Raw genomic sequence first — 24,062 nt, forward strand, 5'->3', positions numbered from 1 at the left:
TGCTATGCTAGGCGCAGTGTTGAGCTTTTGTTACCTAGTGGCTACACAAGCCAGCAAGTACCAACGACCGGATTTGGTGTGTGGTAGTAACATTTAAATGAACATTGATTTTTTAATTATTTGAATATATATGAGTGCTTGTGTATAAATACACAAACCATACACATAGGCTTTCAATTGGGTAATTTAAGTGATCTAGGTAGCTCTGTTTTGGAAGTTCAGTTAACTCTAGGAATGTGTTTTGGAGTTTGTACGTGTTTTGTCTCTAGGGGCCTCCACATATATTTATATATAAACATATATAAATATAACCACTTTTTTTACATTAGTAATTCTTTTTGTGCATAATTTTATATTATTGTTAATAATAAATTAATTAAAGCAACAAAACAACCTGAAGATCCGGTTCGGAGCCGAAAGAGTCGGCTCTTTTTAGTGAGGTGAGCCTAAAGAGCTGTTCTCTAAAAAGAGCATCCCATCACTACTAGCAAAATGCTGCCTACCTCTTTTCGAAACTTTGCGCCCGAGAGCAACTCGCCTACCTTCAGCGGCTACCAATCACATATCACGGGGGCGGGCCCGGTGGGTCCGACACAGCCAATCGGCAACAGGTCCGATTTTGATGAAGAAGGTGTCTATAAAAATTACACATGGTGCAAGAAAAACATCATCTTAAAAACTTATTTGTATGTTATAATCTGACATAGTTTTAAAAGCATACGAATAAAAGTTTTTAAAAAAAGAAAAAAAAATCATGTTCTTTGACGATCACATTACATATATCACATTTTCAAAGCATAACGTAGGGAGCAAAGCGTTCACAAAACAGTTTTAGAGAACTTACACACGTTTACTTTTTCCACAGTGCTTGTATTCCACTTGCAAAACTATGTACTTTTCACCATAAGACACAATAACTCACAATGATCTAAGACCAGCCATGAAATGTCCGTCGCTTCTTCACAATCATTTGTCCCCGCTGCTGCCCTCAGATCCAAATGCAGTCTTCTGTACTGGTGGTTAAAATGGGTCTTTTGGTGGTTCATGAAAAATATCTCAAAAGCGATGTTGGTGAGGGGACCACAAACACTGGGTTGCAGAGCAGTTGGTAAGGACTTGTATATTTCTGGAGAGTTTGCAAAATCTCAAAAGCTGTCTTGGTCGTGCTCCTGATTGGATATGTGGAGCCCGGCTCTGATATCTCACTGATGAAAGTAGGCACGCCTCAGAGGCGGAGTTTGTCTTGGGCGCAATCTTTCGAACGAGACTTGCAGCATTTCAGGCAAAATCAGGCTGGAAACAACATGTGGTCACTCGGGGTCAAAATCCAAGCAGAGCTGGTGTTCCGCAGGGATCAGGTTAACACATCTGGCTTAAATCAGAGTCTAAATATAAAGAAAAACAAAAATAGTTTTAAACACGCAAACTAGTGAAATATCAAAGGAGCATAACATAACAATAACAAAATGATATGAGATACCTGATGAGGCCATGATAGGTGATGTAGACATGTAATGTATAAACTGTCACGGGAGTTAAACTAGAGTTTTTAGATATTTTTTAAAAAAGTGTATTGTACGTGTTACAAACCATTGTGATATTTTTTGAAATGAAAGGATTGACAGAATGGTCAAAAGGAAAATGCAAAAATGTAGTTAGACAGGAAGATTAACGCTTACCGATTGATATGCACAGAGGGAAAGCGACGCCAGTTTTTGATCTGGCTGGAGACTAGTGATGTGCGGATCGATACTGAAATATCAATTCCTCCGATACCAGTCATTTATGTTCTAGAATTGATTCTCACATTAAAATATGGATATTTTAGTAACTTAGGGTAAATTTGTAGTTTATCATTAACAGGAACACAGTGGAAATAACCTATTTCATTCGGATTGTCTACAATTGGAAGGAACTACTTCCTCTTCCGCCTTTCATAGTCATGTGCGAAATATGGCTGTATAAATGTGGCAGACCCTTGGCGTGCGCACTCACAACAATGGCTGAGCGTAATTGGAGTTATGTGCGGACGTATTTTACATCCACAAACAGCCGAGACGTGGTTTGCGATACATGTGGCAAGAAAGTGAGGTGCTGTGGCAACACCACAAATTTGTCAATTTGAGAACCGGCTCTTTCGGCTCGCCTGACTAAAAAGATGAGTCGGCTCGACTCTTTCGACTCCGAACCGGATCTTCAGGTTGTTTTGTTGCTTTAATTATTTTATTATTAACAATAATATAAAATTATGCACCAAAGGAATTACTAGTGTAAAAAAAAAAAAAAAGTGGTTTTATTTATATATGGCTTGAAATGAGAAAATTGCTTTTGATGATAAAAATTGTATATTTTTGCATGATCATATTTTTTGAAAAAATTGAAAATTAAAGAGTTATTAAATATCATAATTATATTAATATTATATTGTTTATTAATATCATATTTTGTACGGCCACCCTATGTATTATTACTTCCTTTATTACTTCCTAGGTCATAAATCACTGGGTTTGGGTCTAATATCCGTTCTTTTATTTCCCACTGTTGTTTTTTTTTAATTGGTTGCCTTATGGTTCCAAGCATTGTCGCCATTCTTTGCATTTTATTATTATCTCATAACACTTCTTTAATCAGCCACCATCTCTCCTATGGCGATTCCATATTGGATTCTTGATGAACGTGGGTTGTTGTTATTCAGCCTGGTCCCCCTTTTAACTTTGAGCACCTGCCCCCTCAAACATCACTGCATAGCCGTGCCTTGAGGTAACTCTTGTAAAATGATGCAATATAAATAAAACTGAGTAAATTGAACAGTGGGGAGGAAGAACTCCCTTCTAAAAGCAAAAGACCTTAAGTGGAAACAGGCTCAGGGAGGGCCTACTATGTACCGTGACTATTGTGGTTGATCAGGTGAGAAAAGAGGAACATAGAGACTATGACCAGTAAACAGGGCTAAACACACGCTACCGGAGAGTGTATAATAAGGTGCATCAGCTTTGCAGTGATATTTTTTGCCTGCTATCCAAAGCATGAAATTAAACATTATAATGTAATGTAAATGACTACGGCAGACCCAGTGGCATTTTGATCACTTTCATTAATACTTTGAGGGTGGCTGTCCACAATACACACAGAGCTCTCCCGCTGCCAGCTCTACATAACAACCACAACAACAACATTCGCCAAAAACTCAGAACTTTTAAGCCGGCGAGGCGTGATTGCAGATGCCGCTCAGGTGGGTCAATCGCACCTGCAGCAGCACCGGAAAACCACGCCCCGCCACATGTAACTTATACTGAAACATCCTATTTACATCACTGAATGCTTTCTGCTTTGTAACTGATTTGTACATTACTGAAGGCTTTACAAACTAAGACATCTCTTATTACTGCCTAATTCAGATCCCTAGTTTGAAACTAGCAGTTATGAGAATTTAAGTGGGTGATGCAATTCACTGCTAGTACATTACTAAGCTTAAAGACCCCGGGATCTTCTGAGAACAAATTCTTTTCATTTGACTGAAGTTTTGCATTTAGCAGTTATGCAGCACCAGAGCACTCTCCCTCTCCATTACACAAAGTGATGGGCTGTACAAATAGTGCTGTTGACAGGGTCCCTCTCCCTCTTTGTGCGCGTTCAGCGCTCACTGTATGAGCTGCTCTCAGAGAAATACCAAAAAGAAGAATGAAAGTGCTCCTCCGAGAACCCGGCTGTCCTGCAAGTGTCACTAACACTGTGAAAGAGTCCCTCCAGGCTTTGTTGTCCATAGCATGCACTCTCCTCGCTGATTCTCATGTCACCGAAACTGCTCCCAGGCCATTCATTAAAATATGTACTTGAATGCCCCCTGCTGGTGGCCTACACACTATGCCCATCAAACTCTGTGGCAATCATCTGACCCAAGCGAACTATTTTCCTGCCCTCGATCTGATCTGTGTAAACAAACATCCCCTTGGTAATACTGTGAAGGTCTTGTTAGTCTTGTTGGATGGGAAGTAAAAGGGCTTGGAGTGAATCCCCACACATGAATAATTGAACAACCTTGAATATGTTGTCTTCCAGTTTGCGCAAAAAACAAAAAAACAACAAACTTTCAATCTGTATCCACCCACCGGCTCTCGACCTTTCTTCCAGTATGAGCAACTTTGAAGTGAGGTTTATTTTCCTCTGTGCCCTTGTGTTCATGCTCTCCTTCAGTGCCTAGGCCCCTCATTTGTGCCTGACTACCATCAGCCGCCTCCAATTCCTTTTTCTGCTATTTTGGCACATTAGGTTTAGAGGCGAGTTGCTGCAACATCACTGGTAAACAAACAGTCTGTCTGCTGCACTATCCCCAAGGCTGGGGGCTCATCATGATTATTCATGAGGACTAAAGCCTTAACCCAAATAGGCGCCTGACAAACACACTCATCGTGTCGCCTCTATCAAACTTTGGAAAAGAAGAAAGATTGAAGAGCGGCAAGAATGAGGGTCAACAAAATAGATGAGACCTATCAAAAAAATCAGTTAGGAGCCTGTGTGAATACATGAAAAATTAACCTTACAATATAAAGTCCCTTGAAGCAATTGCTGTTGTGAACTGAATCTGTTCTGCTTGTCCATCTCAGAGTCGTGGCTGTGCTGGACCCTATCCCAGCTGTGACTGAGCGAAAAGGTGGGGTACACCCTGGAAAGGTCACCATTGTGTTGCATTATAGAGTTATAATTCTCTATGTGAATGGAGACTGGGACATAAAACTCCATGCATAGACCTGTCAAATCTGAAAGTGCTTTAAATGGGTCAGTGACTTTGTAGCAAAATAAAATTTAGTAGTATGTCCACCAAAGTTCAAACTGCATGCATATGTGCTTGACAGTGCGTTCATGCTCACCTCGAGTTTCCTTTTACGGGGTGTTTAGAGTGCTTTTTAATGCACTTAAGTTTGTAAGCCAGCTTCAAGTTGTAGTTAGTTGCACCAAATTAAGAGTTGTTCATTATGAAAAAAGAGCTCACTTAATAATAATGTATTTTTTAATAGATATAACTGTCGAAAAGAAATGTTTTCCTTCTGAAATGTAAATAAAAGTATGCTTTGGTTTTTCCAACAATGCTTAACAGCCTCAGGGTGTAATAACTCCCTGTTGTAAACTTCAGATTACTGAGATTGTGCCTCGGATAACATCTCAATAGCTTGAGGAGAAGCAGCCCTCTCTGGCTGACTGTACTCTGCACCAAGTGCTAAACTTAACTCAGCTTAAATTCAGATGTCTCAACAAAAGCTGCTAGAATGCGAGAACATCTTGGTGAAAAGCCTTGAACATGCTTTTACACATGAAAAAAGAAACTGGGTTAAAGCTTCTGTCTGATGGTTTTAGTCAGTGAGAGTAGCTGCTGCTAAGCTTTCAGCAGCACCAAGCTGCCTGAGTCAAAAATGTTTAAAGAGGTTCATTAATGACAGACATCAAAGTCTGACACTGAGCAGCCTCATCAAAGCAGAAACAAGAAGGATCTGTGCTCCACCTCATGAAACAAACCCCCTCCTAATGAGGAAGAGCCAACATGTCTGCTCCGCTTACTGCAAAATGGAGTCATTTCCCTCCTCACTTTTCCAGCCCTTTAAGGCAGTGACAGAGAAATGTGAACAGGTGGAGTCACAGGGCTGGGGGGGGGGGGGGGGGGGCAGAGAAAATGGCAGGCTGATCAATTAGCTCCACCTTGTCAGATGTGCTCTGAAAGAAGAGGAGGACGACAGAGGAAATGAAAAGGAACTTGAATTGTGTGTGTGACATAAAGAGACAGAAAAATGATGCAAGGTTTAATTTCATGTAGAATGAAGCTGATTCGCTGATGGGAAGCAGACAGAGTGACAACACATCTTCAAATACCAGGCTGTAAGTGGAAATGTCATTCACAGGAGCACGGTGGAAGATATAGGCAATTTGACTGTCACAACTCTCATAATGGAGCCACATTTCACCTATAACTGCTCACAAGTTTGTGTGTGCATGTGTTTGTCTGCTCAAATAAATGAAAAAGGAACGCTTTTTAATCAGAGTATAGCATCAGGTCAATTAAACTTCTGAGACCCGGTCAGTCACTTTCAGCTGACTGCAACAGGTGCAGTAAAGGGGCAACAATGAGCAGGGCCGTGCAGAGAGGTTTAAAGGGGCGGGTGCTCAAAGTTAAAAAGGGGCACATTGAACCAGGCTGAATAACAACAACACATTCATCAAGAATCTAATATGGGCAACAAGGCAAAGCAAACATAGCCGATGTTTTACCTGATGGGTACAATGTTGCTGTTGAGGGGTTGCTGTGGATAGTGCTGGAGGGCAGGGCTGTGCTGATCTGAGACTGTAAACATTAAAAAGTCCACAGGAGAGATGGTAGCTGATTAAACAAGTGTCATGAGATAATAACAAAATGCAAAGATTGGTGACAGCGCTTGGAACCATAAGGCAACAAAAAACTGTGAGAAATAATTTAGGCTCTGCCTGTGAATCACTCTTTGCTTCTCTTCTACCTTCCATTCCATCATTTCATATATATCTCTCCACTTGCTATGTGAGAACAAGGCACAACTTGCTATTGCAATAAACTATAATTTAATTATCCACAGCTAACAACTCTTGCACTTAATCTAAATGATGACAGAAAAATGTTATAGCCCTGCCTTTAGTAGCCTCACACAGCTCCTACTGTTTCCTCCTCATGTCCTTACCAGGCATGTCTGGACAATGTTATATCATGAGTAATATTTTTTTTTAAAAATCCATCTAAATAAAACACACACATGCACGCACACACAGTGACATTTTAGACCTTCTTCAGAATACTGAATATACTGTGGGCATCATGGTGCTGATCCAGAATCCTTACATTATTATTTATTACTAGAGCTACAATAATAAAGCAATGAGGAGGGGGAAGCAATAAATATGAAATAATGTATTTATGATGATTCCATTTCTTTCACTATCCACTCTGTGCAGGGGCAAAGCTTATTACTTTTTTAAACTGTAGTGATACAATCATTTTACTGCTGTAAAATCCAAATTTTGTCTTATTTAAAATATAAATCTGATATAATCTGCTTCTTAATGTATGTTCTTTAAAATACAGCGTGTGTTTTTTAATATATTATAATTATAATAATGCATAATTATGTGGACATGCATATTAGATCGTTTTTTAGTGAAATATAATCCCTCCAGAAGGGCAGGAAAAGCTCTGTAACTTACTTTAACCCTTGGATGCACAACCTACCAATACCTACACTCTTCCACGAGTGGGGTCAAAAATGACCCCAAATAGAATTAATGCATTTTGCTACAAACTCGGTTGTTATTCTTCAAAAGCTTTAAAACGAAGAGTTGTAACATTCTCATATTTGAGGTATTCCTCATAAAACATGTTTGTGACATGAGGCACTTTACATTTTTATTTATTTTTTCATTAATTTTAAGAAATTGCAGTTTTTCTATCGCTTGTATCACTTTTGTATGCTTGCTCTGCATATACTGCAGAAGCTGGGTCTTCCCTCTGAAAGGCACAAGTTGTTCATCCACTGTAACACAATCACTGAGGATGAATTTCTGCCTGCAGTTGACCAGCAACAGGCCCCATATGTAGCAGAAAGCTGCCATGTGGTTTGTTTTCAGTCAGTAGGCTCTGGTCCTCTTGTCATCAAAGTGCAAGAAACGGTCAATATCTTTAAATCTTTGAATTGACATAGTGGCCTTGTACAATGGGTTATGCAGAGGACTCCCAAAAAACACACCAACTTGTACATCCCAGTTCTTCTCACTTCCTGCAAAAATGGTCAATCAAATGAAGGCCAGGAGCTTTTGTTTGATTACATTTTTCCACTCTTTTCCCCTGTCTGTGGCTACTCTTTGTGCCTCCATGTTTGTGCATGTCAGCACCTCTTCTATTATATTATCAGACATGAACATCTTCCATGCACTTACTGGGGAGAAAGTACTAAACCCAGGTGCAAGCCCTGGCTGACTAATTCAGAATATTGTGGCCAGAGCAGTAAGAGGGGCTCATTCTGTTAGACTCAATATCCATTTCCTCTTCAGAGGACTCCTCTGTACCTGACTAGTCTTGTTCGGGGGGAGGGGGACGACAATAGTCTGGGTCCTCTATATCTGAGATGTCAAATTCTGAGTCAATGCCTCCGATGGGCTCTTCATCCCATCCGTCCTGGATCATTTGTAGGGCAAGGTCCACAGCTGGCCTCGTAGCAGCCATGTTACTTTAAATATTTAAAAAAAAAAAAAAAAAAAAACATCAGAAAGGTCAATGTTTGAAATGCACAGGAAACTATAAACAGGGCTGCACATAAATAGTCCGCAGGTGCGCATTTGCTGTCAAAATAAAAGACGCGCACCAGATAAGAAGTTGGAACGTTCGTTTGCGTACATTAGATGTTCTGGAGGAGGACAGACATTTGTTCAGAACTCCTAAAGATGTCGAAGAAGCAAGCTCCGTAAGCAATTACTTTGGTGTTCCTCCACCGCAAAAGAAGCGCGTAGTCTCTGAATTTCCGGGAATACTTTTATTTTGACAGCGAATGCACACCTGCGGACCACTTATGTGCAGCCCTGACTTTAAATCGTGTATGTTACTGTGTAAAAATTAATTCTTGATCCATCAGAAGTATAAGTGGGACAGTCAGAGTTGCTAAGAATGAAAGTTTCATAGAAAATCCATAGGAACTGCTTGGGGTCATTTTTGACCCCACTTGTGGAAGAGTGGGGTAGTGATACAAAAACTGCATTTTTTTTAAAAATTAATGAAAAAATAAATAAAAATGCAAATGGCCTCATGTTACAAACATATTTTATGAGGAATACCTGGAATATGAATATATTACAACTTTGCATTTTAAAGATTTTGAAGAAAAATGACCCCACGGGTGCATCTAAGGGTTAAAACTAAATATGTTCCCTAAAACGGTGACAGAGCTACAGACCCATGACAGCCTTACACAGGTAGCCAGCAGCTATGACCAGCACTACTTGTGCAGTTAATAAAAGGACAGGTAATGTTTGTCGCGCTGTTGCACACACAGCACGCTCGTTTGTTTCAGTTCGTCAGTTGCAACAAGACAGCTTACCAACGTGTACGTAATAAGCTAATACTCCTGGGTGCTACACACTACAGTGTACGCTGTACACCTACTTACTGGTTTTGTAGCATCAGTCTGTGTCTCTGAGTTAACTTGTGTTTCTCCTACAGCTCCGGACCGCAACAAATGCGCGTGCTCTCTGTGAGCTCGTTCCCGGCTCGTAACCAGCGCGTTCTGCCATCAAGGGCGATCATTGGTTAAATGTGATCATGTGACTGATGCAAGCCAGATCCTTTTATTTAGCAAAACTGTGTTAAATATTATTGTTGAGGGGCACAGACAGGACTCCGCACGCACACACACATTAAAAAATAAATAAAGTTGCCTCAACAAAAGGGCACTTTGGGCACCCATCAGGAAAGGGGCGGGTGCTCAAGTTTGCAGGGTAGTGTATGCTTATATGAGAAAGTATAAAAATGAACCACATGTCAGGCTGGACCACTTTACTCAAAAAACTTTTATTTTTGCAGCAATTTATATTTGGCAGTATATAGTTTGACGTGGGACCTTCCTGCCTGCTGGAAACAGGAGAACAGAGCAACAGCAGAACAGAGCAAGCACACAAGAAAAAATATCACATAAATTAGCAGAGTTAGAAGACCTGGTGGCTAGCTAAAGCAACTTAAGCTTGACTTTATGGCCTTTTTCAAAAAAAAACATTGCATTGCCAACCATTTTTATGGATTTTACGGATGACCCCAAATTTATATGTCTATAAAAAGAAATGTTGTCTCCTCTAAGGCACTACTGGAGAGTCTGAATGATATCAAAGTGTGTATGCTGCATCTCTCTTGGACCTGGGCCCTCTGTTATGTTAAACCAACAGTGACTAAACTTGGTGTAAAACTGAATGGTTTTTATATATACTAGATTAACAAAAATTGTGCTATTAAAGCTAGTTACTTGAGGCTTTTATCCAAGATCAAATCCACCTCATCTTTTCAAAATTTTGAACGTCTCATTCATGCTTTTATCACAACACAGGCTAATGTGTTTGCCTTAGCAAAGCACGCCTTGCTTGCCTACAGTTAGTCTAAAATGCTCCGGCTCATCTTGTAACTGGAAACAGAAGCACATTTCCTCTGACCTTGCCTCCCCCCGCTGGCTCCCTGTTTGTTTTTAGGATTAATAATTTGGTTTTAAAACCTTTAATGGATCAGCACCACCATACATATCTGAGCTACGAATGATAGCTTTGCCCATGTTAGAGGGCCCCATCATTGTCAGTTTTTAAAGTGCGACATAAAAAGAATTTTTATTCCGAAGCTTTTAACTCAAATGTAAGTGGTGTGTTTTTACCGTCTAATTATTAGCGTCATTATTGTTGTTGTTGTTGTTGTTATTGTATGATGTTTTGGTGCCTTGTACAGCACTTTGCTAAACTTGGTTAAAAAAGTGCTTTATAAATAAAATTGATTTGGATTACCTGACTTAGTAATAAGCCCACTGATTTCCTTACATAAGAGGTTTATGTCTGGCTTATGGGACTACTTTTTTTTGTTATGTTTGGTAATGTTTCTGCACTACAATACTTTATTCAGTTCAGAAATAACACTCTTCGCACTGACTTTAAACAGCTCACAATCACAATTTTATATTTGTTGAATTGTTGAAACATAATCCAGCATTAAAACTTGGTTCAACCTAAATAAGGGCTTTCAGCCCTCCAAACTGCCATCCTATATAGTAGTGATGGGATTTCCCGCTCTTTTTAGAGGCTCTTTCGGCTCTGAACCGGCTCTTCAGGTTGTTTTGTTGCTTTAATTTATTATTAACAATAACATAAAATTATGCACAAAAGGAATTACTAATGTTAAAAAAGTGGTTTTATTTATATATGTTTATATATAAATATATGTGGTGGCCCCTAGAGACAAAACACGTACAAACTCCAAAACACATTTCTAGCGTTAACTGAACTGCCAAAACAGAGCTACCTAGATCACTTAAATTACACAATTGAAAGCCTATGTGTATGGCTTGTGTATTTATACACAAACACTCATATATATTCAAATAATTTAAAAATCAATGTTCATTTACCTGTTACTACCACACACCAAATCCGGTCGTTGGTACTTCCTGGCTGGTGTAGCCACTAGGTAACAAAAGCTCAACACTGCGCCCAGCATCCTGGAGCACTTCTGTTGTGTTTTGTACGTGCTATGGAGTTTTTAAGTGTTTTGGAGTTTTTACATGTTTTGGAGTTTGTATGTGCTTTGTCTCTAGGGGCCATCGTAAATATACTTTTATTTATTCACTCCACAAAAAATTTAATAAATAAATCATATATTACAAAAACCAACTAGTCACAGTTCAGCTTTTAACTATTTAAATTTTCAGCTTTTTCCTTTTAAACAAATTTAAAGTGAAACAACACAAAACACTGCAAACCACAACACAATTAAATATAAATTAAAATATGAAAACAAAAAGAAGATGCATATTCTCTGTCATATGGGCCTGCATGAATAAACTTTCTGAATCCTTTATCATCCGCAACTGAAAATAGTTGTGGATGATTACTATACCTTTCTAATGTGAAGTTGTTGTCCCTGGCTCTCTTTCTCTGTCTCTCCCTCCTGCTCTGCTCCTGTGCTACTGCGTGTAACTACCGCCCCTCCCCCCTCTTCCCAGGCAAAGCACAAGGCTCCTGTGTGGAGTCAAGCGGAAAAAAGTGCGAGAGACGGTGAGAGAAAGAAAAAAAAAAAACCCACAGCTCGCAATAAGCAAGAGCCATTTCCTTCACAACCGACAAATCACTACTATATAGGATTTACGTATAAACGACTTTAAGCTCTAAATCTGTTTTGATGGTTCTGGTTAATTTACTGAGCTGCATGCACTGTTGAGACAAAAAAAAAGAACCTCGGTGATCAGTGACTATAATCTGTCTTTTGATTTTCAAATTAAGAACAAAATCTGAAGTACATTTTACAATCTTAGGTCTCCCATATGCATCCTTTCTTATATATATATATTTTTTTATCAGGCTGGCTTGATCATTGTAATACTTTGCTCTTAGACCTCCACAAGAACTTTAAATTAACCATTTAAAAATTGCTCTTATTATTCTGCTAATGCTGTTCTTTTTGTTGAAAAACTCAGAATTTTGACTGTATAAACTATCCAAGACATTTTTATTAGTAGTAGACGCCTTAACGCCCACTCACATCCTGGGCCATCTGACCTCAGGAATTCGCATTATAAGGTGGGGCCAGGTTTCACAAAGAGCTCACCCGAAACTCTGGCTGATTGGGACCCACACCCAGTTTCACACCTTGGCTCAGGCGATTAGAGGATCATCAGGGGGTCCTTTTGTCCCTCTGTGGGGGGAAACTCCCACTAGGTTTATATCTGGGACTCTCCACCATTTGACCTTAGAACTGAAGAAGCTTCTCGGATGAGAGGTGAAACGTCTTCAAGCAAGTTAAAGAAGTCCAGACGCTTTTCTTTGCAAGCTCCTTTGACTACAATGACCTGGATGACCTTCACAGACAGACTGAATTAGTACTTTTTTGGTATTAGAGTCTCATTCAGGTCTGTCAGTAACTCTTTAGAAGGATCAGGCTTCCTAGCTGCCTTTCCTCACCAACATGCTCTGCCGTGTTGTACTATTTGATTCTGATACTACTACTACCACTACTACTAATTCAATCGCGTTTTATACACTACAAAATAAATAAAATATACGACTGTGTTTGCTACTTAAACGGTTACGGTTGAATAACCAAGCGATGAGTAACCTTCTGTTTGATAGGGGTTTAAAAAAAACTGTCCTTGCTCTCCTATGCATTTTTCACCTTTAACTTCAACTCAACCGAACTATATTATGTCGTCAAACGCTTTAATAAACACGATTGGCCATCTGCGAGAGTGGGTCTTTTTACTTGTCAGTGATTGGTGCGAATTCCACGCTGCTGACAGCAGGGTTGTACGTCCCGTCAGCGTGTTTTACAAGGAGGTTTGAACTGCACAGCTAATTATTCTGAAAATGGCGAGCTGGTGTGTACGAGCAGTTAGACAGAGCTACTCTTTTGTAGCTTCGCCTGCGCTAACAAGGTAAGGAGTATTTATTGGTGAGTTACGTCCCCTAACATGGGCGTTTTTACAGTAACGACAGGCTTTCATTGGTCAGGTGATGGCTAGCAGAGTTAGCTTTTGTAGGGTTAAATAGTCCCCACAGTTATCATTAACGTGAAAATCCAGATCAAAGAAACGCTTAAATACGTATGTTTGGTAATATAGTGGGTCAAACTGAAGCCCAATCACCGTATAGGTGTGTAATCCCTAGAAACTGGAGGATGATGACATAACCTGACGTATCCTGAAAGTAGTCCATGCTACAGTAAATATCCAGGGGTCTGTTACACACGCTGTTGTGGACGTGGGATTTTTAAAGTTGTATTTATTTGATCTCTTTAATGTACTACACCGTCTTCTGTGTTTCTATGTGGGACTTGACGAAATGCGTATGGACCAAACTAATTTCATATATGTAGATACCTTCCTTACACAAGCCCCTCTTGTGTAACTATAACTTCGTGTTACATTAAATAATGTAATGTCAAGATTAGCGTCAGGTCTCCAAACTTTCCTCGTGGCTAGAGAAAGATGCACATATCCCGCGAAATGGGCTGTTGCAATGAGTTTAACAAAATAAGGCTGACATATATGATATACTAGGCATTTATCATTGAGTGGCAGAAATTCTAAGTTGATCCTCTACCAGTTGAATTGATATTTAATGTCTTATGTATTTAGTACACCTATACAATGACTTTAAATGGCTTGCTGAAGAATATTAAAATTGTGTTCATATGGGGACACTGAATGTGTCATTTTCACACCCTTGTATGCTATGAGGAAACATTTGTATTAGCTCTTTTTCAGGTTTCTGTTATCAAAGTGCTTAGAGTAACACAAGTTATGGACTAAGAAATATTTTAGCACTGTACATCAAAGTGCTTTGGCCACGTCCAATAAAGTCTCTGTGGTGCATATATGGTGTAAATCTTGCTAAAATTTAAGTGTCCTTGCCACCCAGGGGGTCTCCACGATTGTTGTGCATGGCCACCCAGCAGAAGAATGGCCACGGGTCAGAGGAGGAGGCTGAGAAGCCAGAACCAAGCCCAACAGAGAAATCCCTAATGGAGGAGAAAACCCAGCTGGAGGATCAGCTCAAGGACATGACAGTAAGTCAGTGTGGGCTGCAGATCAGCCTCCAGTTCAGTGGTTACCAAAGTTACACTGACCTGGTATAAACATTACCATGTCGATACCTTTTTCTGTACTTCAGCTTTTGTCAAGTTAGCTGTTCTTTGTGAAGTTACTGTTCTTCACAGAGCAGCACATACATTTATAATCTATCACTCAAAATAAAAGGCTTGGATTCTCCAGTGGGCATGTGATTAAAGTATTTGGCCCTTTTGAGTTCAAATGAGTTTTAGTCTTAGTGATAGAACATTATAGCCTTTATAAAGGGGCTTAACAAATGTAAGTGCAGTTTTTAATCAGCAGTTTGTTTCCACCTTTGTTTCCAGGAAAAGTACAAGAGGGCATTGGCAGACACAGAGAACCTCAGGACGAGAACTCAGAAGATGATAGAGGACGCTAAATTATATGGTAAGGGCTTGTTTCCATTTAGGCTTTGAGTTTGCACCTGTGGACGCTGGATCTGTTGGTGCAAGCCACTGCCTCGATGTCGTTTCAGCTGGTTCAATACCCTTTGGCTTTGGTTTTTGTAACCTCACACACTTTGTTGCTGCTGTTGCAGCCAGGTTGAAGACATGAGCACATGAACATAGCAATAGTTTGAGACTTTCTATGAGTGGAAAAAGGGATTTCTCTGCTTCTGGTTTTGACAACTTCTCTTCCTTCACCAATGCTGATGTGGAGGTTTTGTCTAAATGGAGATTCTTATCAGTCATCACTGCAGCACCTATTTACACCCTTATCACTAGTATAAACCATCAATGTGCAATGCGGTGAGTAAACAGGTGCACATGATGCACTGTTAGGTTGTAAGGCTAAAATGATCTGCTGTTGCATGTTCCTACCACAAGATGTCAGAAGAGGTCAACTTTAGCCTTGTTAGAAAAAGGATTTTCTTATGTGGTTTAATCCAGTTGTTTTTGTATAGTGACATCATATCTTTTAGACTTTGGTATATGTTGCTAGGTTATACTCAAAATGACTCAAGAAAATGCTGAGTAGTTTAAAAATGATACAAGGTTAGAGTTGATTGTTGATAGAAAAATGCAATATAATTGAAGGTGTAACCTGAATAATTATCCAACATCTTACCCTCACTAGGGATCCAGAGCTTCTGCAAGGACCTGCTGGAAGTTGCAGACATTTTAGAGAAGGCCACAGAGAGCGTGCCCAAGGAGGAGGTGACAAGCCAGAACCCTCACCTGAAGAACCTGTACGACGGCCTGGTGATGACCGAGGTCCAGATCCAGAAGGTGTTCACCAAGCACGGCCTCATCAAGCTCAACCCAGATGGCCAGAAATTTGACCCCTATGAGCATGAGGCCCTATTCCACGCCCCTGTCGAGGGTAAAGAGCCTGGCACTGTTGCTGTAGTGACCAAAGTGGGCTACAAGCTTCATGGTCGTACCCTCAGACCAGCTTTGGTGGGTGTAGCCAAAGCTCTCTAGAACTGACACTGTAAGTCTGTAACAGAGCGGGATTAGTATTTCTTTCCTGACTGTTGGTTGACCTCAGGCTCAGCAGACTGCTCAAGGCACCCTACCATCATCTTCTCACGTCTGTCCACACTTCCCCTTCCTAAGGTGCCTCAAAGAGAAGGGGAGCCCAGCTGAACTTTGTATCTGGACAGTGTCCAACAGTTTTTAACAGATACACCATGTATCGCACAGGATTTTTTTTTTTCTTCATTAGTCATGCAAGTTGTGATCTTTGTCTTTTGATCAAGGAAACAAGGACAGGTATTCATATACATAGTTCTCAGAACTATAAATGATAAAAAGTATGAAGTGAGATCGTGAACCCCTGCTTGCAAAACTTTTTGGGCAGAGATGAGGTATAAAATATGTTCACAAAGTGGTTAATGTTGTTATCATTCCAGACTTCATTGTAAAATGCTCATATTAATAACCATATATTAGAATAATAATTAATTTCATTTTGTGAGAAAGTGAAAGAACAGCACAACAGGAAATGATAGGAAGGTTGACATTTGCACTGTGCTGATAGCAGCTTTCTATCAGCCCTGTTAAAGTAATCCTGGTATTGTGGATGTGATCAGGTGGGGTAAGCCAACTTCAGCCAGTGTAACATCTCTCCCAGAGTTGTGGTGGACTGTGATGTGAGAGCTTTATCTGTCCAGTAGAAGAATTCTGTATATGGACCTTTTTGTCCAAATTGTCATTGCATCCAAATAAACTGGTCAATTTTGAAATCCTTATTGTGGTAGTGTTTGGCTTTTACACACATCTTTAATGGACTGCATTTTAATGAAAGGTGCAGGTAGCTCATGCAACCAGTTCAGAGTCCCTAATCAGTTTACATCTGTAATTAATTAATTATTATTATTTTCTCTCAAGGATATAATTAGCAGTTGTGTCCATTCTAATATCTAATGCATTTATAACTCCAGAACTGACCTTAGGTTTCTTTAATACCAGAGTAAGCTTGTAAAGCTGTCTGTACTTTTATTTGTTCCATAAACTAACTAAAAGATGTATATGCTTCCCAGATCTGAAAAGTAGGTCACTGTGGAAGTCCCTTAAAGCTTTGTTTCCCGTGGCCAGCAGGGGGAAGTTCTGGTTCCACAAAGCACTGTAAAGAAGTCATGCTTGTGACTTACTTTAGTTACAAAATTCAAGGTTTCAGCTGCTAATTTCTCATATGATTAAATATCACTTCATTTTTTTTAAATGTGCAAAATAAACATCATGTATGCAGACATAGCAAGATGTGCTTCATTGTGGGAATGACAGTCTTCCCCAGCTTCTGAGTCAGAGCCACCCTTTTTCTCATTGTGTGTACATTTTCAGATCACCAGAATGGGAATGCCCTAGGGCAGGGGTATCCAACTCCAGGCCTCAAAGGCTGCTGTCCTGCAGGTTTTACATCTCACCCTGGGTCAACACACCTGAATCAAATGATTAGTTCATTACCAGGCCTCTGGAGGACTTCAAGACATGTTGAGGAGGTCATTTAGTCATTTAAATCAGCTGTGTTGGATGAAGTACACATCTAAAATCTGCAGGACAGGATGATTACAGTAAAAAATAAAAAAAAATTTCCTTAAGAAACTTATTTTTCTTCCTTTTCAGTTTAATAATAATATTAATAATGGATTGCATTTATATAGCGCGTTTAGTTTTAATTCTTACATTTTTTATTGCGTGGTTGACACGTTACTACAGTTGTCCATTCTATTCTTGCTTTCTCATATCAAGTCTCCTTTTCCAGTGAAAGGGATCATTGAAACTTCTGTCACCTCATTTATATTCTGCCCTGGTGTGGACGTTCGGTCAGCTATACAAGTAACAAACCCTCTCTTTGTGACTCAAACAATTCTGGCATTTTGTGCTAGTTTTTGAAAGATCACATTTACACTGAAACACGACCACTTAGAATGATAAAGTATTTGCACTTTTAATACATCTCCACAGATACTTTGTCATTTTCAACAACAAAGTAACAGAACAGCAAAACAACTCAACATAATGAGACGGGCAACAAGATTTAGGACAGCTCGACAGCATGCCACGACTAGAACCAAAACCTCTTCTTCTTTGCGATTCCAAAAACTTTTTTTTTTTAATTACAAAAAGCTATAAAAATTTCATGACATAAAATACTGTACATTTCACAGGTCAGCATAGTTCTCCCCTCCCCTAAAATTTATCTTATAAAGATATTTACATTTGGTAATGTAAAGTCAGCAAATCCCCCTTACAAAAAGTATTTTCCCCAATGAGAACAAAAATTCTTCAGTTTCCACATTTTCGATGGAGACTTTAATATCAAAACACACCATTTTGGAACAATCTAGAACAGTTAGTTGCACGTGCAAACCTGAAAAAAAGAAAAAGTGACAATTAAAGAAAAATGACCAGTTGGTTTCAGCATCACCTTCGAAAAACATTCTGGGCCAGAGGCTCTGAAAAATGCTTATTATATCATTTTGCAAAATCAACAGAACACTCATCTAACGTTCAACCAGCATCTTCTGGAAACCCACTACAGCCAATGAACACATTCAAATCCAGTAGGAACATGTTAGCTAAGGGTTACAACAATGTACAGGAGTGGACCCGAAAACAATATCCATGACCTAAAGAAATCTGCTTGAATGAAAATTTTTCAGTGTTTTCTGCATACTTTAAATAAGAGGGACTATTTCCTGCTGCAGATTGATACACATTTGGTACTCTAGCTGGTTACAGGCGGACAATGTACGTTGGACTGTTTGTACTCATCAGTGCAACAGACACACTATTTGTGTGATACACTGACTGATTGTCAGGGTCTTTTCATAAGACTTTGTTGACAATCAAAAAAATCAGCTGTAGCATTTAGCATAATGAAGCTCCTTTGGCCACGAATGTTGTTAACATGTAAGTGAAATTTAACACCCTGCACAAATAATCCTCAAGCTTAGAGCGGAACCTTACAATCTTAGACGCTACATTGTAATAAACAAAACAACGCAACGCTCCACGTTTAAAGCGACACTACAAAAACAATGCCCTGCATGACTTTCCCCGCTCCATCCAGGAAGCTAAATTTTAGTCAGCTACAGACAAAGAAAAGAAGAGAATGTGAATCTAGACATTTTCCAGCACAGGTAACACCCACACTACCTCTTGTCCTTCTAATTCTTTTGTTTTTAAACGTACTCCTGCTTCAGCTGTGAGACAACTAATTTTCAGCTTGGGTCGCCAAAAAAAGTAATACAAAAGAAAATAATGCCACACAGTGCCACTGTTATGCTTCTACTTTTAGCCAATGTAAAAAGTGAAGTGAAAGCATATTGATAGGCTGCACATCAGCCTTGTTGGGCAGCTGTAAATGTGGTCAGCTATAAGACTATTGAACCTTAAACCTTAAGTTGCAACGTTGTGATGATGTATTAGCTCTGTGTACTCACTCGGTAAACAGCAGTCTTGTACTTTTAAAGTCCTATCATCTGTAGTACAGCACGTGGACTGTAAAATATTTAAAGTTTTAAAGCTGAACCCACACTTTCCTCAGGACAAACTAAAAGGAATACAACAGTTATTGGTGGGTTGCTGACGCAGTCAATCAAATCGCTCCACTTACCTTTTCTACAACATAGAAGGTTGAATGAAAATATTTTTTAAATATAGAAAATACTTCACGCTGAGACTTTAGGGGCTTTAAAACAAATGTAAGCCATACATAATTTTAACTTAAATTTGTTTAAAAAAAATATTTAAACAGGATCTTTTTAAATTAGCTATCAAACAAAAATACATTCTGAGTTGGACTTTTTACAGGTTAAAAATAAGCCTGGCAGTGCCCTCTGGTGGACAGAGTGTGACTGGCGTTGACTATGATCTCTTCTTTGGCATTTCTTGTCATTTTTTTCAAACCTGCGGTGACACTGCTGATATTAGCCTTAGTGGATTTTTAAGGGTCATGTTTAGGAATAAGAAAAGATTCCAATATTGATATACTGGTCAATATTTGTTTAATATAAATATACACATATAAATTCTTTATGTTAGTTACATTACAAAAGGGACAATAACGGGTGTCGTTTTTTGTTTTGCTTCGCTTTAATTATCCAGCAATGTATTTCTCAAACTAGTTTCTACTCTGCTACATGTACTGGGAGTATTGTATGGAATGGATGTTGGAGCACACTCTCCTGCAAAAACTCTAAATTAAATTTCTGCATCGATATTTGGTAAAATAAATTTGGGGGAAGATATACAGCAATCAGCCACCTGCAGCAGGTCAAGCTCTAGCTAATCTAAGTAAGCAGTGATAGGCTAGCAATGACATCCACCGAAAGGTATGGGTAGGAATGAAGTCGAAGGGACCTGTGGAAACTTATCTTTTTGTATTCATTATTGTACTCGGCATTTGGTGCAAACTGCAAACTCTGATAGGCCGATAATGACTGTAAACTTCAGCGAGCCCGCTCTAACTAATATTAGGCTATCTAATTAAGTTTGCGCTAAAACCAGCCAGGTTATGGGCAAACCCTGGTTTTTGGAGCTTTTTTCTTTGTGTTTTTTCCCCAATCACCTTATTTTGCAGCCACCAATGGGATAAGAGTTTATCATCAAATCCAATTTTGTTATTTACTTTTCTTTTCAGCATGAAGGTTGTTTGTCCTGTCGCCAGTTGCATTCATTACATTATTTCTACCTTCAGTGTACCTGCTGTAACAACACCAAAAACAGCTCTGTAATACCTGCAAGTGTTAACACTGCAGTTATTATTTTGTCAAAATATTTAGAATAGAAAGTACTGTAACCCACACAGCTGTATTAATCCCCTGTTCCTTTCCAAATGCAAAAATATAGGCAGTTTTGTTCCTTGCCCTTATATGAAAATATTTTTTTCTCCAGTTGGGCATCTTATTTCTTTTCAATGTACATATTTACAAGGTCACTCCTGAAAAAAAAAATGGTGAAAACCAGTAGTTTTTCCTGCCTCCAGCGCTTATAGCTTATCTGTTTATAATTTCCTGAGCAACGATGGACTGCTAAGAGGTGTCTCGGGATATCCAGCCACTTTCTGTGAGGAAGGTGAGAATGCGCTTCTTAAGAACCTTATCCAGGTAGCTGGGCATTCGGCTCTTGGCGGGAATGCCCTGCCTTTTCTGCAGGTGATCTTTGATGATGATGGTTTTGACAGTCAGGTAGCGTGCCGGGCTGAGGTTGAGAGAGTTGCACAGCACCTTCTCCCTGTCTGACAGCAGCTCGAAGCCTGTCAGATTCTCAATGGCAGCGAACTCACCATCTTTGCCCTCTTCTTTGATCCCACCTCCAACCCCTAGTCCTCCAGCAACGCCTCCTCCTCCTCCAGCTCCACCCCCGAGCCCCATCCCAGAACCAAGCCCTCCTCCTCCCGAGCTGCCCCGCTTTGAGGTGACCACACTTTTGTTCTCCTTGCGTTTCTCCCGTTTGTGGCGTGCTGCTTCGTATTCCGCAGACTCCTCCAGGCGTGTGATGCCGTTTCGGCGGTAGCGCTGGAGCTCGCGCACCTTGGCCCTCAGCACTCGCTCTTTATGCATGTTCTCAAAGAACTCTTCAAACTCCCGATGGGCCATGAACTGGCAAAGCGCTCGCAGCCTCACCCGCTGCTCCTTCTCTTCCTTGGTGATTTTTCTTTTAGGTGTACTTGGGAGAGGACCTGCTCCCGATGCCGTCATGGATCCTGATCCGACTGCACCACCACCAGCCCCTGTCCCACTCACGCCAGCTGCACTTCCTACGACTCCCAACATCCCTGTTTTGTCCTTCTCCTTGTCCTTCTTATCTCGGCCCAAAAATGAAGGCACCAGGTTGTAGTCACGAGCGATGTTCTTACGCCGCTGGCGTTCTCTGAGCTTACGCACATACATGTCCACATGGGCGCGCTTCATTTCAATTTCCACGTCCTCATCATCGTAGTTGACACACAGTCCACTGATGAGCTTCTCCGCGTCCTGGTCATACTCAATCTCATAGTCGTCACGTAGTGGCATGTAGCCCAGCTGCTGTTGCTCCACCAAGCTGATATCCAGCGGAGGGAGCGGAGTGGTCAGGCTGGGCGACAGGGGCCCTCCGCTCGGGCAGGTGTGGTCGGTCACCCGGTTTGGAATACTGTCAGGGATACAGGCCTTCCCCAGGTTTCCATGGATGTACATGGTGACATAATGTTCCATGACTTCCTGAGGAGTCCGGGATGCTCCAACATGATCAGCCATGTCCTCCTGAAAGGTCACAAAAAGGAAGTTGTTACTAAGAGGACACCTACACCATTATATTTTTTCTATGTTATACTAGAAGATGAAAAAGTGATGCTCAAACAATCTGCTTAGCTGTTCAAGAGAAAATGGTTTAGAATGCTCATCATTGATATTTAAATATTCATATTTTCTGCTTTTCAATTTTGGGTTATTTCACCATGAAATATTTGAAAATGTACATTTTCTGATGCATTATAGGGGTGCATAATTTTATCTAAAAACTTCCAAGTAAGTCAAACTTAATATAATTTATTTTACACAGACAAATATTCTAATATGCTACACATAAGCCATATGCACTTTGTAATTGACTGTAAATGGGGCTTTGGAGGTGAAGTGTAACTGGTCCACATATACTTAAGAGGAGTTTGTACATTAACAGATGTCTGTGCATTTTTTCTGATTTTACACTTGAGTAAATTAAACATCACTTGGTGGTGGTTGGTTTGTACAACAAGATAACTGCATATCTGTAACATGTCCAGCAAACCTTTCGTGACACTATTCCACTCTTAAATGTTAGCCTTGGTTTTTGGCCCTTTGACCCCTGGGATAGGCTTCAACCCTCTCCTGACCTTGAGATGGATAAGTTGATAACAAAATAGATTGATACGCTTTTGCATTATGAAAAATGAGATTTAATTACAGTTACATTACTTTGCTTTTTGTGTTTACACAGAACTATTCTTTATTTTCCCTTTCCTTGTCTTCTGACTTTGTTTCAGGGGGCGCTAAAGCAGATCTTCCGCCTCCATCTCCCCCTCTCCCTATAGTCACACCAACCCTCTGCATACCCTCCATCACTACATCCACAAGCATCTCTGTGGTCTTTCTTGTGCTGTTTTCTTTTTTTTTGTGCTAATAGAGTAGGCACTAAAAAGCACTGTGACTCAAGGATTCGTGGGATATTATGGAAAAAATGTAACATTTGTGTATATTCCATTAGTCCGATATCAAAATAGTTGGTCTTTGGTACACATTTAATTCAGAGGTTGATACACTTTACATGTTTCTTTAATATGCTGCATTGTAACACAAGTTTCAGGTTAGGTTTCAGTTAATAAGGAGTTAATTACTACTTACTACATAACAATATAGTTTTTCCTTACTTATTTGCTTCCTGTTTTGCCCCTTGTTGTTTTGTGACTCGGAGCAATACAATTATTGAGTGATAATTACGATTATTTTTCCTTTTTATGCGACGTGTTGTTGACATTCCACGTTTCTTAAAGTAAATTGTAACACTATTCTCAAATCTATTTTATTCAGGCTTTTCTTCTGTTTTTAACGTCTCGAAAATTATGTAAAACGATAACAACGAAAATAAGAAGAAAAAAAAATCTTTTTTTATCTTAAAGGTCATTAGCGTTATTCTTATATTACCGCTACAAGCCCACTGCTCTTGTTTTTTCTTTTCTTTTCTAAGCACTAGACACAACGCAACTCCTATGAATTTGTATAGAAAGCTCTAAAGGTCAGAAAAATAACTTAAAAAGTGATGTACCCAGTTTCCAAATCCATACTGCTCGATAGCATCGAGTAGCGACTGCTCTTCCCTGCTGGTCCACCCTCCTTCTGCCTCTGTACCCCAGAGAGAGAACCGACCGCCGTCGACCTGCTGGTAGCCGTGCCATCTCCGGTGATTACCGATTTCGGCGCCCGCTGAGAAGCACTCTGGGCACAGCTCGATATCAGGGCACTCGGTGCAGCGAAGCCGCAGGTTTGTAACATCTGCAAGGCAGTTAACGCAGTACTTCTTCCCCAAGTCGGCCATCTTGCCTGGCGTCTGCTTCTTGTTGTTGGAGGCAAACCTTCGCGCCTGCGTACAGCGAGCCTCGCAGCGCGAGCTACTCACATCCTGCTTATAAATATTAATGAGAATGGGTCAGGGCTCCTGTGATTGGCTCTTCTGCTTAGTTTCCAGGACAACCGAAACAAAACGAACAGTTTCATTGACCACAGAACTGCACGAGCCTTACCTC

At 40.0% G+C, this 24,062-nt stretch overlaps 2 protein-coding genes and 1 long non-coding RNA gene across 4 annotated transcripts; 1 reads left to right on the plus strand and 2 right to left on the minus strand.

Annotated features, from left to right (window-relative positions):
* Positions 1 to 980: 980 nt before the first annotated feature.
* LOC308406257 lies at positions 981 to 9,246 on the minus strand. Of its 2 annotated transcripts, none has more exons than XR_013973489.1 (3): positions 9,171 to 9,246; positions 6,259 to 6,331; positions 981 to 1,385 (listed from the first exon to the last, which is right to left on the minus strand). It is a non-coding gene; the product is annotated as an uncharacterized lncRNA (long non-coding RNA). The 2 variants fall into 2 exon arrangements; XR_013973490.1 differs by lacking the exon at positions 9,171 to 9,246 and adding an exon at positions 8,077 to 8,206.
* A 3,769-nt stretch (positions 9,247 to 13,015) lies between these two features.
* grpel1 (GrpE-like 1, mitochondrial) lies at positions 13,016 to 16,545 on the plus strand. Its single transcript, XM_080905496.1, has 4 exons — positions 13,016 to 13,175; positions 14,161 to 14,308; positions 14,657 to 14,738; positions 15,429 to 16,545. Exons 1-4 carry the CDS (start codon positions 13,108 to 13,110, stop codon positions 15,773 to 15,775), a joined length of 645 nt encoding a protein of 214 aa, XP_080761622.1. The 5' UTR covers positions 13,016 to 13,107; the 3' UTR covers positions 15,776 to 16,545.
* Positions 16,546 to 19,741: 3,196 nt separating this feature from the next.
* tada2b (transcriptional adaptor 2B) lies at positions 19,742 to 23,871 on the minus strand. The gene is made up of 2 exons (XM_080889573.1): positions 23,585 to 23,871; positions 19,742 to 22,044 (listed from the first exon to the last, which is right to left on the minus strand). The coding sequence occupies exons 1-2, from the start codon at positions 23,852 to 23,854 to the stop codon at positions 20,833 to 20,835; spliced, it is 1,482 nt and encodes a 493-aa protein (XP_080745699.1). The 5' UTR covers positions 23,855 to 23,871; the 3' UTR covers positions 19,742 to 20,832.
* Between the last annotated feature and the right edge of the window lie 191 nt (positions 23,872 to 24,062).

The sequence above is a fragment of the Rhamphochromis sp. 'chilingali' genome, assembly GCF_963969265.1.
Source record: "Rhamphochromis sp. 'chilingali' genome assembly, chromosome: 1".
Taxonomy (NCBI): domain Eukaryota; kingdom Metazoa; phylum Chordata; class Actinopteri; order Cichliformes; family Cichlidae; genus Rhamphochromis; species Rhamphochromis sp. 'chilingali'.